The sequence below is a fragment of the Seriola dumerili genome, unplaced genomic scaffold (genome assembly GCF_002260705.1).
Source record: "Seriola dumerili isolate Sdu_G_001 unplaced genomic scaffold, Sdu_1.0 BDQW01002273.1, whole genome shotgun sequence".
Classification (NCBI taxonomy): domain Eukaryota; kingdom Metazoa; phylum Chordata; class Actinopteri; order Carangiformes; family Carangidae; genus Seriola; species Seriola dumerili.
Genome location: NW_019176528.1, coordinates 137649 through 151130, shown reverse-complemented (window position 1 = coordinate 151130; position 13482 = coordinate 137649). Strand labels below are relative to the sequence as shown.

General features: G+C 40.2%; 3 protein-coding genes across 3 annotated transcripts in view; 2 read left to right on the top strand and 1 right to left on the bottom strand.

The window, feature by feature from the left end:
- LOC111239308 (ankyrin-1-like) overlaps positions 1-4365 on the top strand; it is a 68982-nt gene extending 64617 nt beyond the window's left edge. Inside the window, exon 44 of the mRNA XM_022769153.1 lies at positions 189-4365. The gene's annotated coding sequence lies outside the window, so the exon portion shown is untranslated. The remainder of the gene's footprint in view (positions 1-188) is intronic.
- A 1581-nt stretch (positions 4366-5946) lies between these two features.
- On the top strand, positions 5947-10347 carry LOC111239317 (eukaryotic translation initiation factor 4E-binding protein 2-like). Its single transcript, XM_022769163.1, has 3 exons — positions 5947-6203; positions 8943-9134; positions 9253-10347. Exons 1-3 carry the CDS (start codon positions 6068-6070, stop codon positions 9282-9284), a joined length of 360 nt encoding a protein of 119 aa, XP_022624884.1. The 5' UTR covers positions 5947-6067; the 3' UTR covers positions 9285-10347.
- A 99-nt stretch (positions 10348-10446) lies between these two features.
- On the bottom strand, positions 10447-12736 carry LOC111239315 (nodal homolog 2-A-like). The gene is made up of 3 exons (XM_022769162.1): positions 12473-12736; positions 11137-11912; positions 10447-11009 (listed from the first exon to the last, which is right to left on the bottom strand). The coding sequence occupies exons 1-3, from the start codon at positions 12684-12686 to the stop codon at positions 10857-10859; spliced, it is 1143 nt and encodes a 380-aa protein (XP_022624883.1). The 5' UTR covers positions 12687-12736; the 3' UTR covers positions 10447-10856.
- Between the last annotated feature and the right edge of the window lie 746 nt (positions 12737-13482).

Sequence of the window (13482 nt, the reverse complement as noted above, 5' to 3'; positions counted from 1 at the left end):
ATAGATGCCACTATAGCGACATATTGGACTCCGTTAGAGCCTCACAGTCTCTCACATGCTGTTCTGTTCAATTTATGTTCAAAATTAGAGCTCTAGATTTGGCAATCAGTTCGCTTTAATAATCATTTTTGGACGGCCAAAATGATTTAGCCTGTGTTTTTTGTGTTGATGGTGTCTTTGTTTTCTAGGACCGGAAAGCCACTGCCAAAACATCCTCCACAAAAACACAACCAGACCGCAGAAGAAAATGATGAAGGAGGGGAGGAAGACTAAGACTAAGACTAAGACGTGCAAACTACAAAATGATAAACACAGAATCATCCTCAACGTGTGACCATGGAGAATCACAAAAGAAAAGAAGAGGAGAAAAAAAAGAGGAGTTCAACTTGTAGTTTTATAACATTTGTAAAGAAAAATATCAACTAGACTAAGGCATGATGATTCCTTTTATACAAAAAAAACATAAATGTCAGTAAAATAACCGAGAAAAAAAAAAAAGCAACAAAAAGTGCTTCCTGTGAACTGTAATCGCATGATGACTGCTGGTGCATGCCCTTTGACCTTTTGAACTGTCATTATCTACAAACTGAAGGGGTACAAGGTACGGGGCTGGCCCACGTGTGGGTCACGGGCCATTTTAAGGACCTTATTCCCCCCAACTGGAGTGGTTTGTGTCAGCAAGTTGAGTACAATAACACTACAGCCAAAAAAAAGTCCCTCAATGGATGGTTCTGTATACAGCTAAGCCTCTGCTGAGCCTACCAATGCTTCTTTCACTGGACCCTTTCCCCTAATATTCTCAATGTGATATATGCACTCTATGCTACGTGGACATGTGTCGGTGTGTGTATGTGTGCGTATGTGTGCGTGTATTCTTCTCTACCGCATGTGTTTCTTGCTTCTGGCTTGGCGCTGAGCCCTGCCCCATGATTGGCTTATTGCCCCTGTGATGTCACGGCGTGCTCAGTGCTGGAATGAGAAAGCCGCTGTGCTCCCCTGCTCGTGAGTGTTCCTGTCTGCGTGTGCTGACTTGTCTTTTTCCTCTGTGGATGAAGCTCGCTTCTTGTTATTTGTTTCTTTGGAACCTGTCCACCTCAGATTTAAGGATTGTTTGACTTCGGGACTGACACGGATCTGAATCTATTTCGCCCCTCGTGTTTTCAGGGGAAGTGTGTTTTTCAGACAACAGGAATGTTTTCTTTGGAAAGGGGTTGGTTGCTTGATTGCATTGTGCAGCAGCTCTGCAACACAGAGATTGACTTTTTCCTCCCTGGTGACCTTTTCTATCTTCTTCCGTCATTTCTCCCAGTAGCGCTCGTCATCTTGATCCACAATCTGTATCAGTAGCCTCTGACAATATGCAGTAAAAACACAGGCCTCTCCATCAGCATCTATAGCTCCTCCATCTAATGTTTAAAATTCTGTGTGCTCCCTCTTTTATCTGTTTGCAACGGCTGTAGCGCCGCACTGTCGAATTTTGGTTCATTCATTTGAAACTAAGTGAATGAAGGGGCGAAAACCTGGAGGATGTGATTCATGTGAGGATGTAGTGATTTGGAGGATTGGAAGTGTAAAATAGCATAATGCTACAACATGTGATTGTGAAAGGAACTGTGCAACAAGGTCAGACAGGTAGCACTGTGATTGTCTTATTAACACCGACCCCAGACTCGTGAACTGTGAAGACACAAAAACATTCACATATACAAACAAAAGCACAGCCACACACACACACACAGGCGATACACACACACACATAATAAGAAACATATTACACAATGAAATAATTATTGCCTGGTCAAGAGTGTCAGATTGGAGTATGCCACAGCAATAATACCGAACAACAGGAACACAGAAGATGGAGGCCAGAGTTGCGTATATCTCTATAAAGGATTTGATACTGAAAGGTTTAAATGACTGAGCTCCTCAGTGAAGACAGAAACTCCATCTGGACGAACAGCATTCGAGTTTGGCATCGGACAGCTGTGCTGTACCTGACTGGTTCCATCGACCTTGAAGTGAATGAGTCAGAGAGGACGCACTGATGCAAGATCAGATGACTCAGCTGTAGCAGTGTGGGAACGTGGAGGCCTGAGAGGGATTGTTTGTTTTTCAGCACTTAACGTAGCAAAATATAAACCAGGATATGTTAATTTATTACACTGATACCTATTAAGGAGTCTGCTGCTGCCGTAAGGTGGAAATCACAAAACTCTATTTTCTTTTTTCTGAGTAATTTAAGTTGTATTTATTAGTGTTTCACACATTTCAAAACTACATTGGCATCACTGTAAATCACCTCTTGTTCTCTTCATCTCTGAAACACTTACTTTATGCAGAAACCTAAAGGCAGCACTATGAAGGGGTCATATCACAGTAGCACACATTTCCTGGAAGTCAAAACACAATATTTATCCCATAAGTACTGTAAATGCTACTGTAGCCTGAATGTGCGAGTGAGACACTGAATGAATGAACACATTAGTTGCACATCACATAGATGCACATGTTTTCCATGCCCAGTCCGTGCACATGAGAGCCTCATCTGATATAGCACATGTTTATTACATATCACGTGTTTTCCACTGTTACTCCACTCAGGTTTTCAGTTCTGCTCAGTCAGAATCAAAATGTTTTTGTTTTTAAGTTCTGAGTCCTCCTCTCAAAGACGAGTGCGGGACGCAAAGTGAGTGCTTCAGAATAAGGCTTTGGTGTTGGGGTCGTTTGGGGCGGGATGGGGATGCACGCAGGGTTCTTGTAGATTTATGAAGAGGGATGGTTTGTCTGCAAGTGCGTTTGTGAGTGACTGAGTGTGTGTGTGTGTATGTGTATGTGTATTTGTGTGTGTGGTTGGGAGTTGTTGAATTAGATTAAGACCAAAAAGCACAGAGTGTTGAGTTTGTGTGGAGAACCCTCCTCTCTACCGCTCAGCTCCTGGAGCAGCGAAGGAGCCACAGACACCTCTGTTGGTTGTGTTTATCCTAATTCATTTTTACCACCAGAAAGGTATAGCTGAAGCATTACTCCCTCTACAAAGAAGCACACAAGGTTAAAGAAGACACTTTGAAGTAATTAATGAGGAACTAATTACCGTTCATTGTTTGCAGTTTCCTGTGGGCTGCTAGACAAAACACAGCTCTTACAGTGTTTTATTTGAGTTTGTTTTTGTTTTTTTACCCACTCTGTAATACTACCAAATCAGCTGTTCTCAAAAAGTCAAGCCTTTAATTCTGAGCTCTTGATGCACCCTCCGGGGGACAAACAAGACACCCTGTCCTTATATTTACAGCGTGTCTAATCTCTTAGTAGTTTTCAGATGATGGAGAGCGGTGACTCCCTCAATCACTGAAGTGACACACTCTCCCTCATCCTATTAGTTAGTCCTTATTTAAAGCCCTGTACTGATTCAGCACAAGAAAGATGCTGGATTCAGACGTTTTAAAGAAAATAAACTACTTCACCTTTTGTTAAAGTCAAAATCCTTAAGATAGTCATTTTTGATTAAAACCCATTTTTGATACTCTTAATGGCATTTTTTGCAGCAACAGCAAAATTGCGTCAGTATAGTATATATACAGTAATAGTTTTCATTGCTAGTAGACTTACTCACATGGGATTTTGATTGTGTGCCCACACACAAAGGATTCACTGGAACAGAGGACAAACACCAGTGAATGGACATGTCTCGCGTAATGTGCAAGACAGCATTCAGTCAATATCACTGAATCATGACATTGTTGACCGCCTTCTTCAGTCTTCACGATATGAGCATACAGTTTGTTTGAATGTGTTTAAACCAGATAAACAAGTTGCTCTTCTTTGTCATTTCTGAAAAAGTAGCCACCAAGGCAGTAGCTACCATTGAACAAATGTCTGGCGAAGGGTTTCAAGCTCATTTAGCACATGATGTAGGAGTTCCAAATTATTTTACAAAAAACAGTTTTACACAAATCATAGAACGTGGCTAGGTTTCTGAATATCATACAGGAAGTTTGGACTTTGGGGCTTATATCATTAAAACCCACTTGCCATTACCACCAGTAACCCCCAAATTCATCAAGATCGAAATATTAAGGATTATAACTTTAACTTTGAGTCATTATCCTTTTCTTTATCTTAAAAGACCAGATGTTGAATTTCAAATTCAATTATTTACATTTATCCACTAAGAGAAATGATGTATTAAGCAGTTTTATGTGAATCTGTTTCCACTCAGGTGGATTTTTACAAGTATAATTTGGCTTTGCAGGGTGAATTTAACTAGTCACTGATCTTCTGCAATGATAAATTGAACTTCACCATGTTGTGTTTTATGGTGTGTGTGTGTGTGTGTGTGTGTGTGTGTGTGTGTGTGTGTGTGTGTGTGTGTGTGTGTGTGTGTGTGTGTGAGTGAGTGAGTGAGAGAGAGAGAGAGAGAGAGAGAGAGTGATTGTGCTTGGTTCTATAGTTGGATCAGGGGGGAGAAGAGAGAGAGAGTCTTTACCAGGCATGTGACTGAGAGGATGTGTAACCTACGACAATGTACTAAAAAAAAAAAAAAAAGTATTGTAAAATTTTAACTGTTGCGAAGAATAGAGCTCACCTATACTCCTTTAGAATGGATACATGACAATGTAAACGCAATATCATATTACTCTATCCTAAGGAATGCAACTGCGCACATGCACAAAAAAAGATGTTTTTATGAAAATATATGTATAAATATATGACAAAATATATTTAATTAGAATGCTATGCACCCTCATAGAGTTGTTATGGATGTTCTTTAAGCATTATCTAGACTAGGCCAACGCCCATATCATGGGGAATGTAGAGGCTTTGTAGCTATGACCACTTGTTTTCTTTTGTATTGTCCTGGAGAGAGGATAAACAAACGTGAATATGTATACAAGCCTTTCAATCAGAGTCATTCTGACATGAAGATATGTATAGATCATCTTACCCTGTACACCAGCTCAAACCATTTACAAAAATTAATAAACAAAGATGTGACATACATGTTGTGTCTTGTTTTCGTTTTAAAAAGTTTTTTTCTTTTCTGTTTCATTTTATATATATGCTCTTATATTCAGGTATAAATCTAAATATGAACCTCATGTGATACCCTCTTTTCAGTAATGCATTATTTTAAGTGTCCAATAATTTCATAGGAAGTTTCCTGAGAAGAATTATGTAATTTTTATTTTTTAAGCTGTTGTTTCCTTAGACATTTCATTGTAAGTAGCAAATGTTAATTCATCATCATTTATTATTGAATATACTAGCAAATAATCAACTAAAGTAGAGCTGCAACTACATTTTATTTTCATAATGAATTAACCTACCAATTATTTTCCGGATTGATGGATCATTTGGTCTATGATATGTCAGTAAAAAGTGACGAAATTTACTTTCACATTAACAAAGAAATTATGGGGCAAAGAGGACCGTTTTCTACTGATCAACCATTTAGGTGCTCTAGATGTGTTTATAGGCAGTTATAGGTTTGCAGAATTCCCTTGAAAACCTACTTGCCCTGCAACAAATGTCCCCTTCTTGCATGACCAGCTCATTAAAAAACTCTGTAGTTCACTCTGTCAATTATTTTGGGGCATTAGTAAATGGAAGTTTGGGAAGTGAACATTGTATTTCCCTTGATATTAGTACATTACATATTCTTTTCCTGGAAACTTTAGTGAATTTAGTTCCATATCAGTGTATTTCTAGGAAGTTATATGAAAATATGGGGCCCATAAAGTATCCTCATAAAAATTAATTTGAATATTTGACATTTCTTGTGCAATTAGTCAGATTCATTCTTATTCTTCAGTTTGCATTATCTGTAGTTCACCGAGCAGCGTGCACATCAGGAAAAAAAAACTACAACTCCCACCATCTGTGACGCCCCCTGCATTCAGTCAATCACAGCTCTCCTCTCCACGTGGTGTTTTGTAGGAAGTCCCTGGGTTGTTTTGGATTTTCAGACCACGTGGAGGCACAAGGCAACTTTCCTCCGGTCTAGCTGTGGCTTCGTAGTGTTCTCCACACTTTCAGTGACCCAACAAGCAACGACCCCGTGTTGTGAGAGATGTCAGCGGGTAGTCAGACCACCAGGAGCCGGGAAATCCCAGCCGTCAGACGGGTCGCTGTCCACGATGCTGCTCATATGCCCCAGGACTACTCCACGACCCCCGGGGGAACTCTGTTCAGCACCACGCCAGGAGGTAATGATGTGCTGGGTCATGTCAGGAAGAAAGGAGTTAGAAAAATATGCAACAAAATGTAAACGTTATCAGGAAATAGAAGATACAAAGACAAGGAACAGGCCTGTAAAATGAGAAAAAACTGACTTAAGGGAAACACATACAGTGAAAATCAGAAAATGTGAAAGCTGCGGAAGAATTTTCAAGAATATATCATGTTGATCTGAAGACACGTAGCATGGTGGGAATAAGTTAGTATGACTTAGAGAACCAGACAGAAGCCTAATATTTCACTGATATTCCACCCTAGATGCTGGGCCACCCCATTACACAGTAGGTGTGTTTGCTTTGGTGTCTCTGTGTTGCCCAAACATTAAAGTGGATGGGGTTTAAATTAAGAGAAATCACCTTGGCTCTTGGTTTTGTACCACTAAAAAAGTAATACAAAGTGTGTAGTTCCTGTTACTTTTACAAACTTAGTTTTTTGTAGCTGCCTTGAAAGCAGCTCATTGTAAAGGAAACACTTCTGAGAGCCAGACTATAGGTCTTGTCCACAGTTGTGTCATGTTTTTCTGTTAATGTTTGATAGTGATGGCTAAGAGCAGTTCTTTGCACCCATATCCTGCAGTCTGTAGATTTCACAGACCTTTCACTGCCCATAATTGTTTTCCTACATGTACTTTGCACAGACACTTTTTACTAAAGTCTTGGTGACTGTTGTATTTGCTTTGTACAGACAGCATGTCACAGTCTCCCTGTCTCTGATTAAAGGACCAGTGGAAAGACTGGAGTACAAAACAAACCATCTAAAAACATGCATTCATTTTGTCCTCTCCTAACAGTGACTTTGTGCGGATTTATTTTTTTGATGCAGAAGTCGGTGTACAGACTTGATTAACATTTTTAATTTCAATATAATTTCATGTATGTTTGTCAGTGACAATAAAATATAATTATCTTAATATAATTTTCAATTTCCTTGCTTAGATAACATGCACTGAAATGAATCGAGAATTGCCAATCACATCGCATGAATAGAGGTATGCTGCATTGCGCAAGTTAGGCTTGTGACTGGTTAGGTCAGATTTAATCATTATAATTGCTTTGAATTTTCAAGATCAGATTTGTGACATGTTGTGCTCTTAGCAAGTTTGTTTTAAACCACAATTAACCGTGTGGTTTCTTCAACTTTCACTCAGAAGCAAAATCAGCCTTTAACCTTGAAATAAATAATGATTTGACATTTATCGTGATGATTATCGATATCGACTGATATGGACATTTTTTATCGTGATAACATTTTTGGCCCAGCCATGTTCGTCAGCCTGCTTCCCTCACTGAAGACTGCAGCTGATGGATCTGGTGAATCAGAGTTGTTTAATGTTACTTGACTTTCGTACCAGTCAGTTATGAACAGCACACTCCTGACTTCGGTGTCAGTATCCTGAGGCTGTATATTACTTACACAATCAAGGACTGTATGGTCAAATATAGGACTGTACTCACTCATACCCTATTAATAGTCTTGTTACTACAGCATGCTGTTGTTGAGCTGCAGCAACATGTTTACTAAATGTGGGCTACACTGGGCCACAGTGGTTACATTTAAGTGGAAGAAGAGAGCTGATAACTGCCTTTATGTATTATAAATGCAACATATTTTTTACATGGATACATGGTAGTTTCTAAAAATGGGAAAACCTTCACAAGCAGGCATAGTTTTAGCTTTGAGGAAAAAAAAACAATATAAAACATAGCATAAAACAAAATGACAAAGTGTAAATTTATAATAAATTGTTGATATGAATCAATAATGATAATAATCCAGGAAATGTAATAGTTGGAACCAAAAAATCATTTTAAGGGCTAGTTTTATTTCCTCAACATGGAAGCAGCAGCAGCAGCAGCAGCAGATAAGACGAACAAATAATGTCACGAGTGCCAGTTTCACCCTCATCAACACAGTCAGTTGTTTGGCCCACTTGTTCAGTGTTTCGCTCAGACACTTGAGGCCTTGAGAAATCTCCAGTATGGTGATAAAAGTAAAGAGGAAAATGTTTTCCCTTTTGCTTTTGTGAGAAAGTTGACGCCGAGTGCACATGTCTATCATAACTGATACTGTGTTCTGTAACATTACCAGGTGGGACGGTTTTTACTCAGATAAAACAGAATTGGGTCACTGAAGGTGTGTTGACATCACTGATATGGATAACACAAAAAAATAGGCCACTGGTCATGGGCATGTATGGGCATGTATACAGTCCACTGAAGAGACACTATGGAAAACCAACATAACAGGAAGTTACTGTAGCCTACTTTCTGGGTGTAGGAGTAAGTCCCCTGAATCCTGTGGAGGACTTTAATCTAGAATATTTTTACTTTTATTTCATTTTATATTGTTAATCAATCAAATTCAACTAGTTAAACGTGTTTAATGTTAAAGTTTACAACTGAATTTATTTTATTTTATCCTTTTCAGCTTGTTATAAGTGTTTAATATCAATGTTTTTTTTTATCTTATTTTAATTTAGTTTATTTTTTAAGTCAATTTGACGTGTTCATCACAGTTATCTTCTGTGGTAGAGTAGCTCAAACAAAAACTTTAGAAAATACTCAAAATGAACACAGCTGCTCTCATATAGCCTTATTGATCACTTGAAATTTCACTACACTGTATGCTGTTTGTTTAGCAAGGCAAAAATATTGACAAACAATTAGCAAAAAGCTAACTTTGGTTCCTTTTGGTGCTGCCCCCCGCAGGTACCCGCATCATCTACGACAGGAAGTTCCTCCTGCAGTGTCGGACGTCTCCTCTGGCTCGTACGCCTCCCAACCTACCGGACATCCCAGGAGTCACCAGGCCGCTCAAACCCAGCAACTCCGCTGTCACAAACCAGCCCGAACAGACGCCTAACAATAACACTGACCACAGCCTCTGTACAGGGAGCCCAGGTAAATATGTCTGTAATGTGGAAAAAAAAAAGAAAAAAGAGATGAGCTGCAGCGCTTTATGTGTTTTCTGTAAATGTGTATTTCCCTCTACTCAACTGCAATATCTTTTCTGTTCTAGGAGAAGATGCCCAGTTTGAAATGGACATCTGAAGAGAGTCGCCTACAAGGATAAAAATAATGTTCATTGTTTTTGTTTACTGGGATAAGTCCAATTGAAACGAGAAGCCTAGTCTTACTAAGCTGTGTAATCTTCTTTCAGATTTGTTTTGAAAACAAGGCGGTATTTTTTGTGAACGTGTTAAAATGTAAAATACACAACAACACTAACTGATGCACCTGACTTTGTATGACCGGTGTCATATACAAGTAAGTGTACGTTTTGTTAAAATTAAGCCATTCATATTTTATGTGATTTGACTCATTTCATGAGTTTAAAAACGTCTTTAAAACTTTCAATGTTAAAAAATTAAAAAAAAAAAAAAAAATGACATTATGAGCTTTACTTTGTAATGTAACAAATGTAACAGTTAATGACCTCTGCAAAGGAGGTTATGTTTTCACCCGCGTCTATCCGATGGTTTGTTTGTTTGTTGACAAATTATGTATCAAGTATTGAACCGATTTGCACCAAACTTAGTGGAGGGATGGGTCATGGGCCAGAGAAGGACTCATTAAAGTTTGGTGCCACTCCGGTTAAAGGAGCGAATTCAGGAATTTTACTCTCACTTTTGTCAACATTACTGGATAGGACATTTTTCAACATTTTTGTCAATTTCTCAGGAAATGATACAGTTAGATGTGCCATTATTTGGTGCTGACATGTAGACTTGAGGGGAACTGTAGACAGTTCCTATATAAAAAAAAAAAAAAAGTTCAGGGAAGCAGCTGTGCATTGCTCTTTAACAGACATGGGTTAACCAGAGATACATTAGTCCAGATCACGTTCATCCTTCAAATCTTTTCGCTTGTAAAACTGTAAAACATTGTTTCAAAACACTTCAGGCACACATATATACAATATTTCAAGAATAGTCAGGTGTTTGTGTTTTCAGGTTTAGCAACTTAACTCTTGTATAAACCCTGTAATAAAAACCACTGAACACTTTGTTCAAGATAAGAAATAATTTATTGTATTACTGCACATAGTACATACACAAATGGATCAATGTGACCCGAACATCTTAATAAAGTTAAAGCGCTTACACTATTCTGACATCTGCATTTCTCATTTCTATGGCATTAAAAATTTCAGTTAATTGAGCATAAAAACACAGCTTGTATATAAAACTGTGTGTGTACAGCTGTGTTTGTGAAACTTCAGTAGTGCTTCTGTCAGTGACCGTATTGTGCTTTTAAGTTGATCTTGACTGGATCAGCCCACTACCATAATCGCACCTTATAACCTTGAATTATAGCTGATCCACTTGTAGTCCAAGGCACAAATGTAGGTCACCTAATCTACAAAAAGTACCAATAATTTACAATTCTTTAATTTAGAGAGCAGTGTCCAGTATATACAGTAGTTCCCTTCTTTCATCTCCTGCATCGCAGCAGCAGCCTCCGTCCCAGTGTCAACATGGACGTTTCTGTAAAGTGCCTGTGGACGTACATCCACTTTGTGCCTCTGAGCAGCTCAGTACTCTTCTGTGCCTGTGACTCAGTGGCTACAGTCCAGTGTTTCTCTGACTTCCAACCTTTTTAAAAGGTTTACAAGTCTCTCGCTCAGTTGCAGCCGCACTCCTCCACCACCATGTTCTCGTGATGCCTCATGACCATCTTTCCGTTCTCGTAGTACAACATGGAAAGCGGCGCCAGGCGTGTTGGCACACAGGAAACACACGGCACCTTGTCTGGGTGGTGAAGCTTCAGCAGGCTCTGGATGAACAAAGAGAAGAAAATGACTGATCAGAACAAATCCAAATAGAGTATGAGTGTATTATTATTATTATTAAGTATATATTGCTGCTGCAAATCAAACAAAAGTAATTTTCCTTAGTCTTACCTGCATGTACGCATGGTTGGTTGGGGTGAAGGTCTCGTCTACTGGTGTAGGGCAGCTCCCTTCACAGCGATAGGCGTTGTACTGTTTTGGATAAACAATCCACTCGCTCCAGCCGAGCTTCTCAAAGTCCACCCACATGTCCACCTTCCTGCAGAGAGGACCCTTCTTCTCCTCCTCTCTGGGTTTGCCAGCAAGAACAGCTTCGGCTACTCTCTGTCTGTGCTGCTGGGTCTGGTGATGCCTCTTGGCCCTGTGGCTCCTCACACTGGAGCTTGAGCCAGCCGTCACCCGCTCCCTGTCCAGGCTGACGTACTTAGAGTGCTCTGCTGTGCGGATGAGCGTTGGCATTCGCTGGCCGTTAGGGTTCTGCCTGGAGAAGACCACCATCATGACCTGGTCTGCTGTAGGGTGTTGTACTCTCTCCTGCTCTTCCTCCTCCTCTCTCACCTCAGCCTCATCCTCCTCCGTCCTCTGCGTGGAGTGCTCCTGCTGCAGCCAGCGGCTCAGCATCTCTGTCATGTTGAACACCTTCCAGGAGGAGGGGGAGACCATCGAACTGGGATGAGATCTCAGGCTGCCCAGGAGCAGCCTGCTCTCCGGGCAGTGCATGTCGGAGCACTGGTCCCTGTGGGAGTGGTAGATGTCCACTGAGGCTCGGGAAGACTCGGTGAAGGCGGGCAGACGGATGCGAAGTTCAGCCAGCTGGACATTGTCGCTTGCAGACATGGAGGACATGTCAAAGGTGATGGACCACCTCTTGCCAATCTGATGGCAACCTGAAACAAGGAAGAGTAAAGAAAATTGGTTAGCATTATTCATGACTTTGATTTCATGATTGCAACACCAATTTCTTGTGTTTCTGCAAATGTGTGATGACCATAATATTGCAGCTCCTATAAACATCACAGCTTTTATTCCCAGTTGGGGGCTGCATAAGTGCTAAAATACATTCATCAAGCAGAGTTTGATTAGACAAATGATTAAATTATAGTGAGTGAAATAAATCTACACACACCCACATTTTGTAGGTGTGTCAAAGAAAACCTAAAGAACATTTTGCTCAAGGGTTTTGCAATGGAGTTTAATACCTTCACTTTAAGGTCTATATTTTTTTCATCATGATGATATTTCAAGTGTACAATCAAAACTGAATGAGATAAATGATTCATACAGAGCAGCCTTCTACCCTGAGTTTTAAGTAGAATAACATATAGCCTATGTGCATTGCATGCCATTAAAGGGAAATACTGTAAAGCACAGCCACGCTATAATACCAATAAATTCCACTCAAAAAAAAACAAAAAACTTTTTTTTTCTTCTAATGTTGAATACTCACTTTTAGCGACATGGCTGATCACAGAGTCGGAGTCATGCAGACCGGCGTTGTCCTCCGTCCTGGTCTGGCTCACGGTGGCAGCCGGAGTCCCGGCCCGGTCCTCGGTCAGCATAGTCCGGTAGAGCTGCATCATGTAGAGGGGCAGCTTGCTGGTCTGCTGCCGCTGCACGGTGCGCCTGGAGCCTATCCCACGGAGCAGTGCGTCAGGGTGCATCCGAGGAGAGAGACCCAGAGCCAAATCCACCAGAAGAAGAAGAAGCGCACAAGAGAAATCCGCAGCTGGTCCCTTCATAATTCCCAGGTGTGGTGTTGTCTCTTCCAGAGGTAAACCGAAATGCTCCAGGTGAGATCCTGAGACTCTTGTTTTATAATCACACACCTCTGTCCTGACGTCCCTTTGAAGAGATGTGTCAAGCCGCAGATGGCTGAAGGGCGTGTGTGTGATCCGCGGGAGCGCTCAAAGACTTTAATGTGACAAGGTCGTTGTGTATCGAAACCAACGGGTCTTTGTTGTCTCGGAGGTGTGAAACTATAAAAGTCCACCACTCTGATTGTTGTTGTTGTGTATATTACAGATCCCTTTGATAAGAAGGCATGACAATAATATTAGTTAAGGAGATTACGAACTGCTCGACTGCGCTGTGATTAATGGGAAAGCAACAGGGAGGGGAGTTAATCAGAAATCACTTTATGTAGCGCAGGCCGTGACCGTGTTGGAGCCTGTTGGGACGGAGTGAGAAAATTTATGATAAAGGGGGGCATGTTAGGGTCAATATGATAAAACTCCAGCGCAACCTTTTTATGTTTTTCATGCTGAATTTTAATTATTTGTTTTCTTTAATTGTATTTTTGCTATTTCAACTTGTTACTTTTGAAAAGTATACAGAAAGTTACACTGGCCTAATACTGGCACTTTAAGACTATTAGGTACATTCTCAGTGCTAATTAAACATAAATAAGTAAAATAATCATTCAACAAAGACAGTATTGAGACAATCGATTTGTGTTTC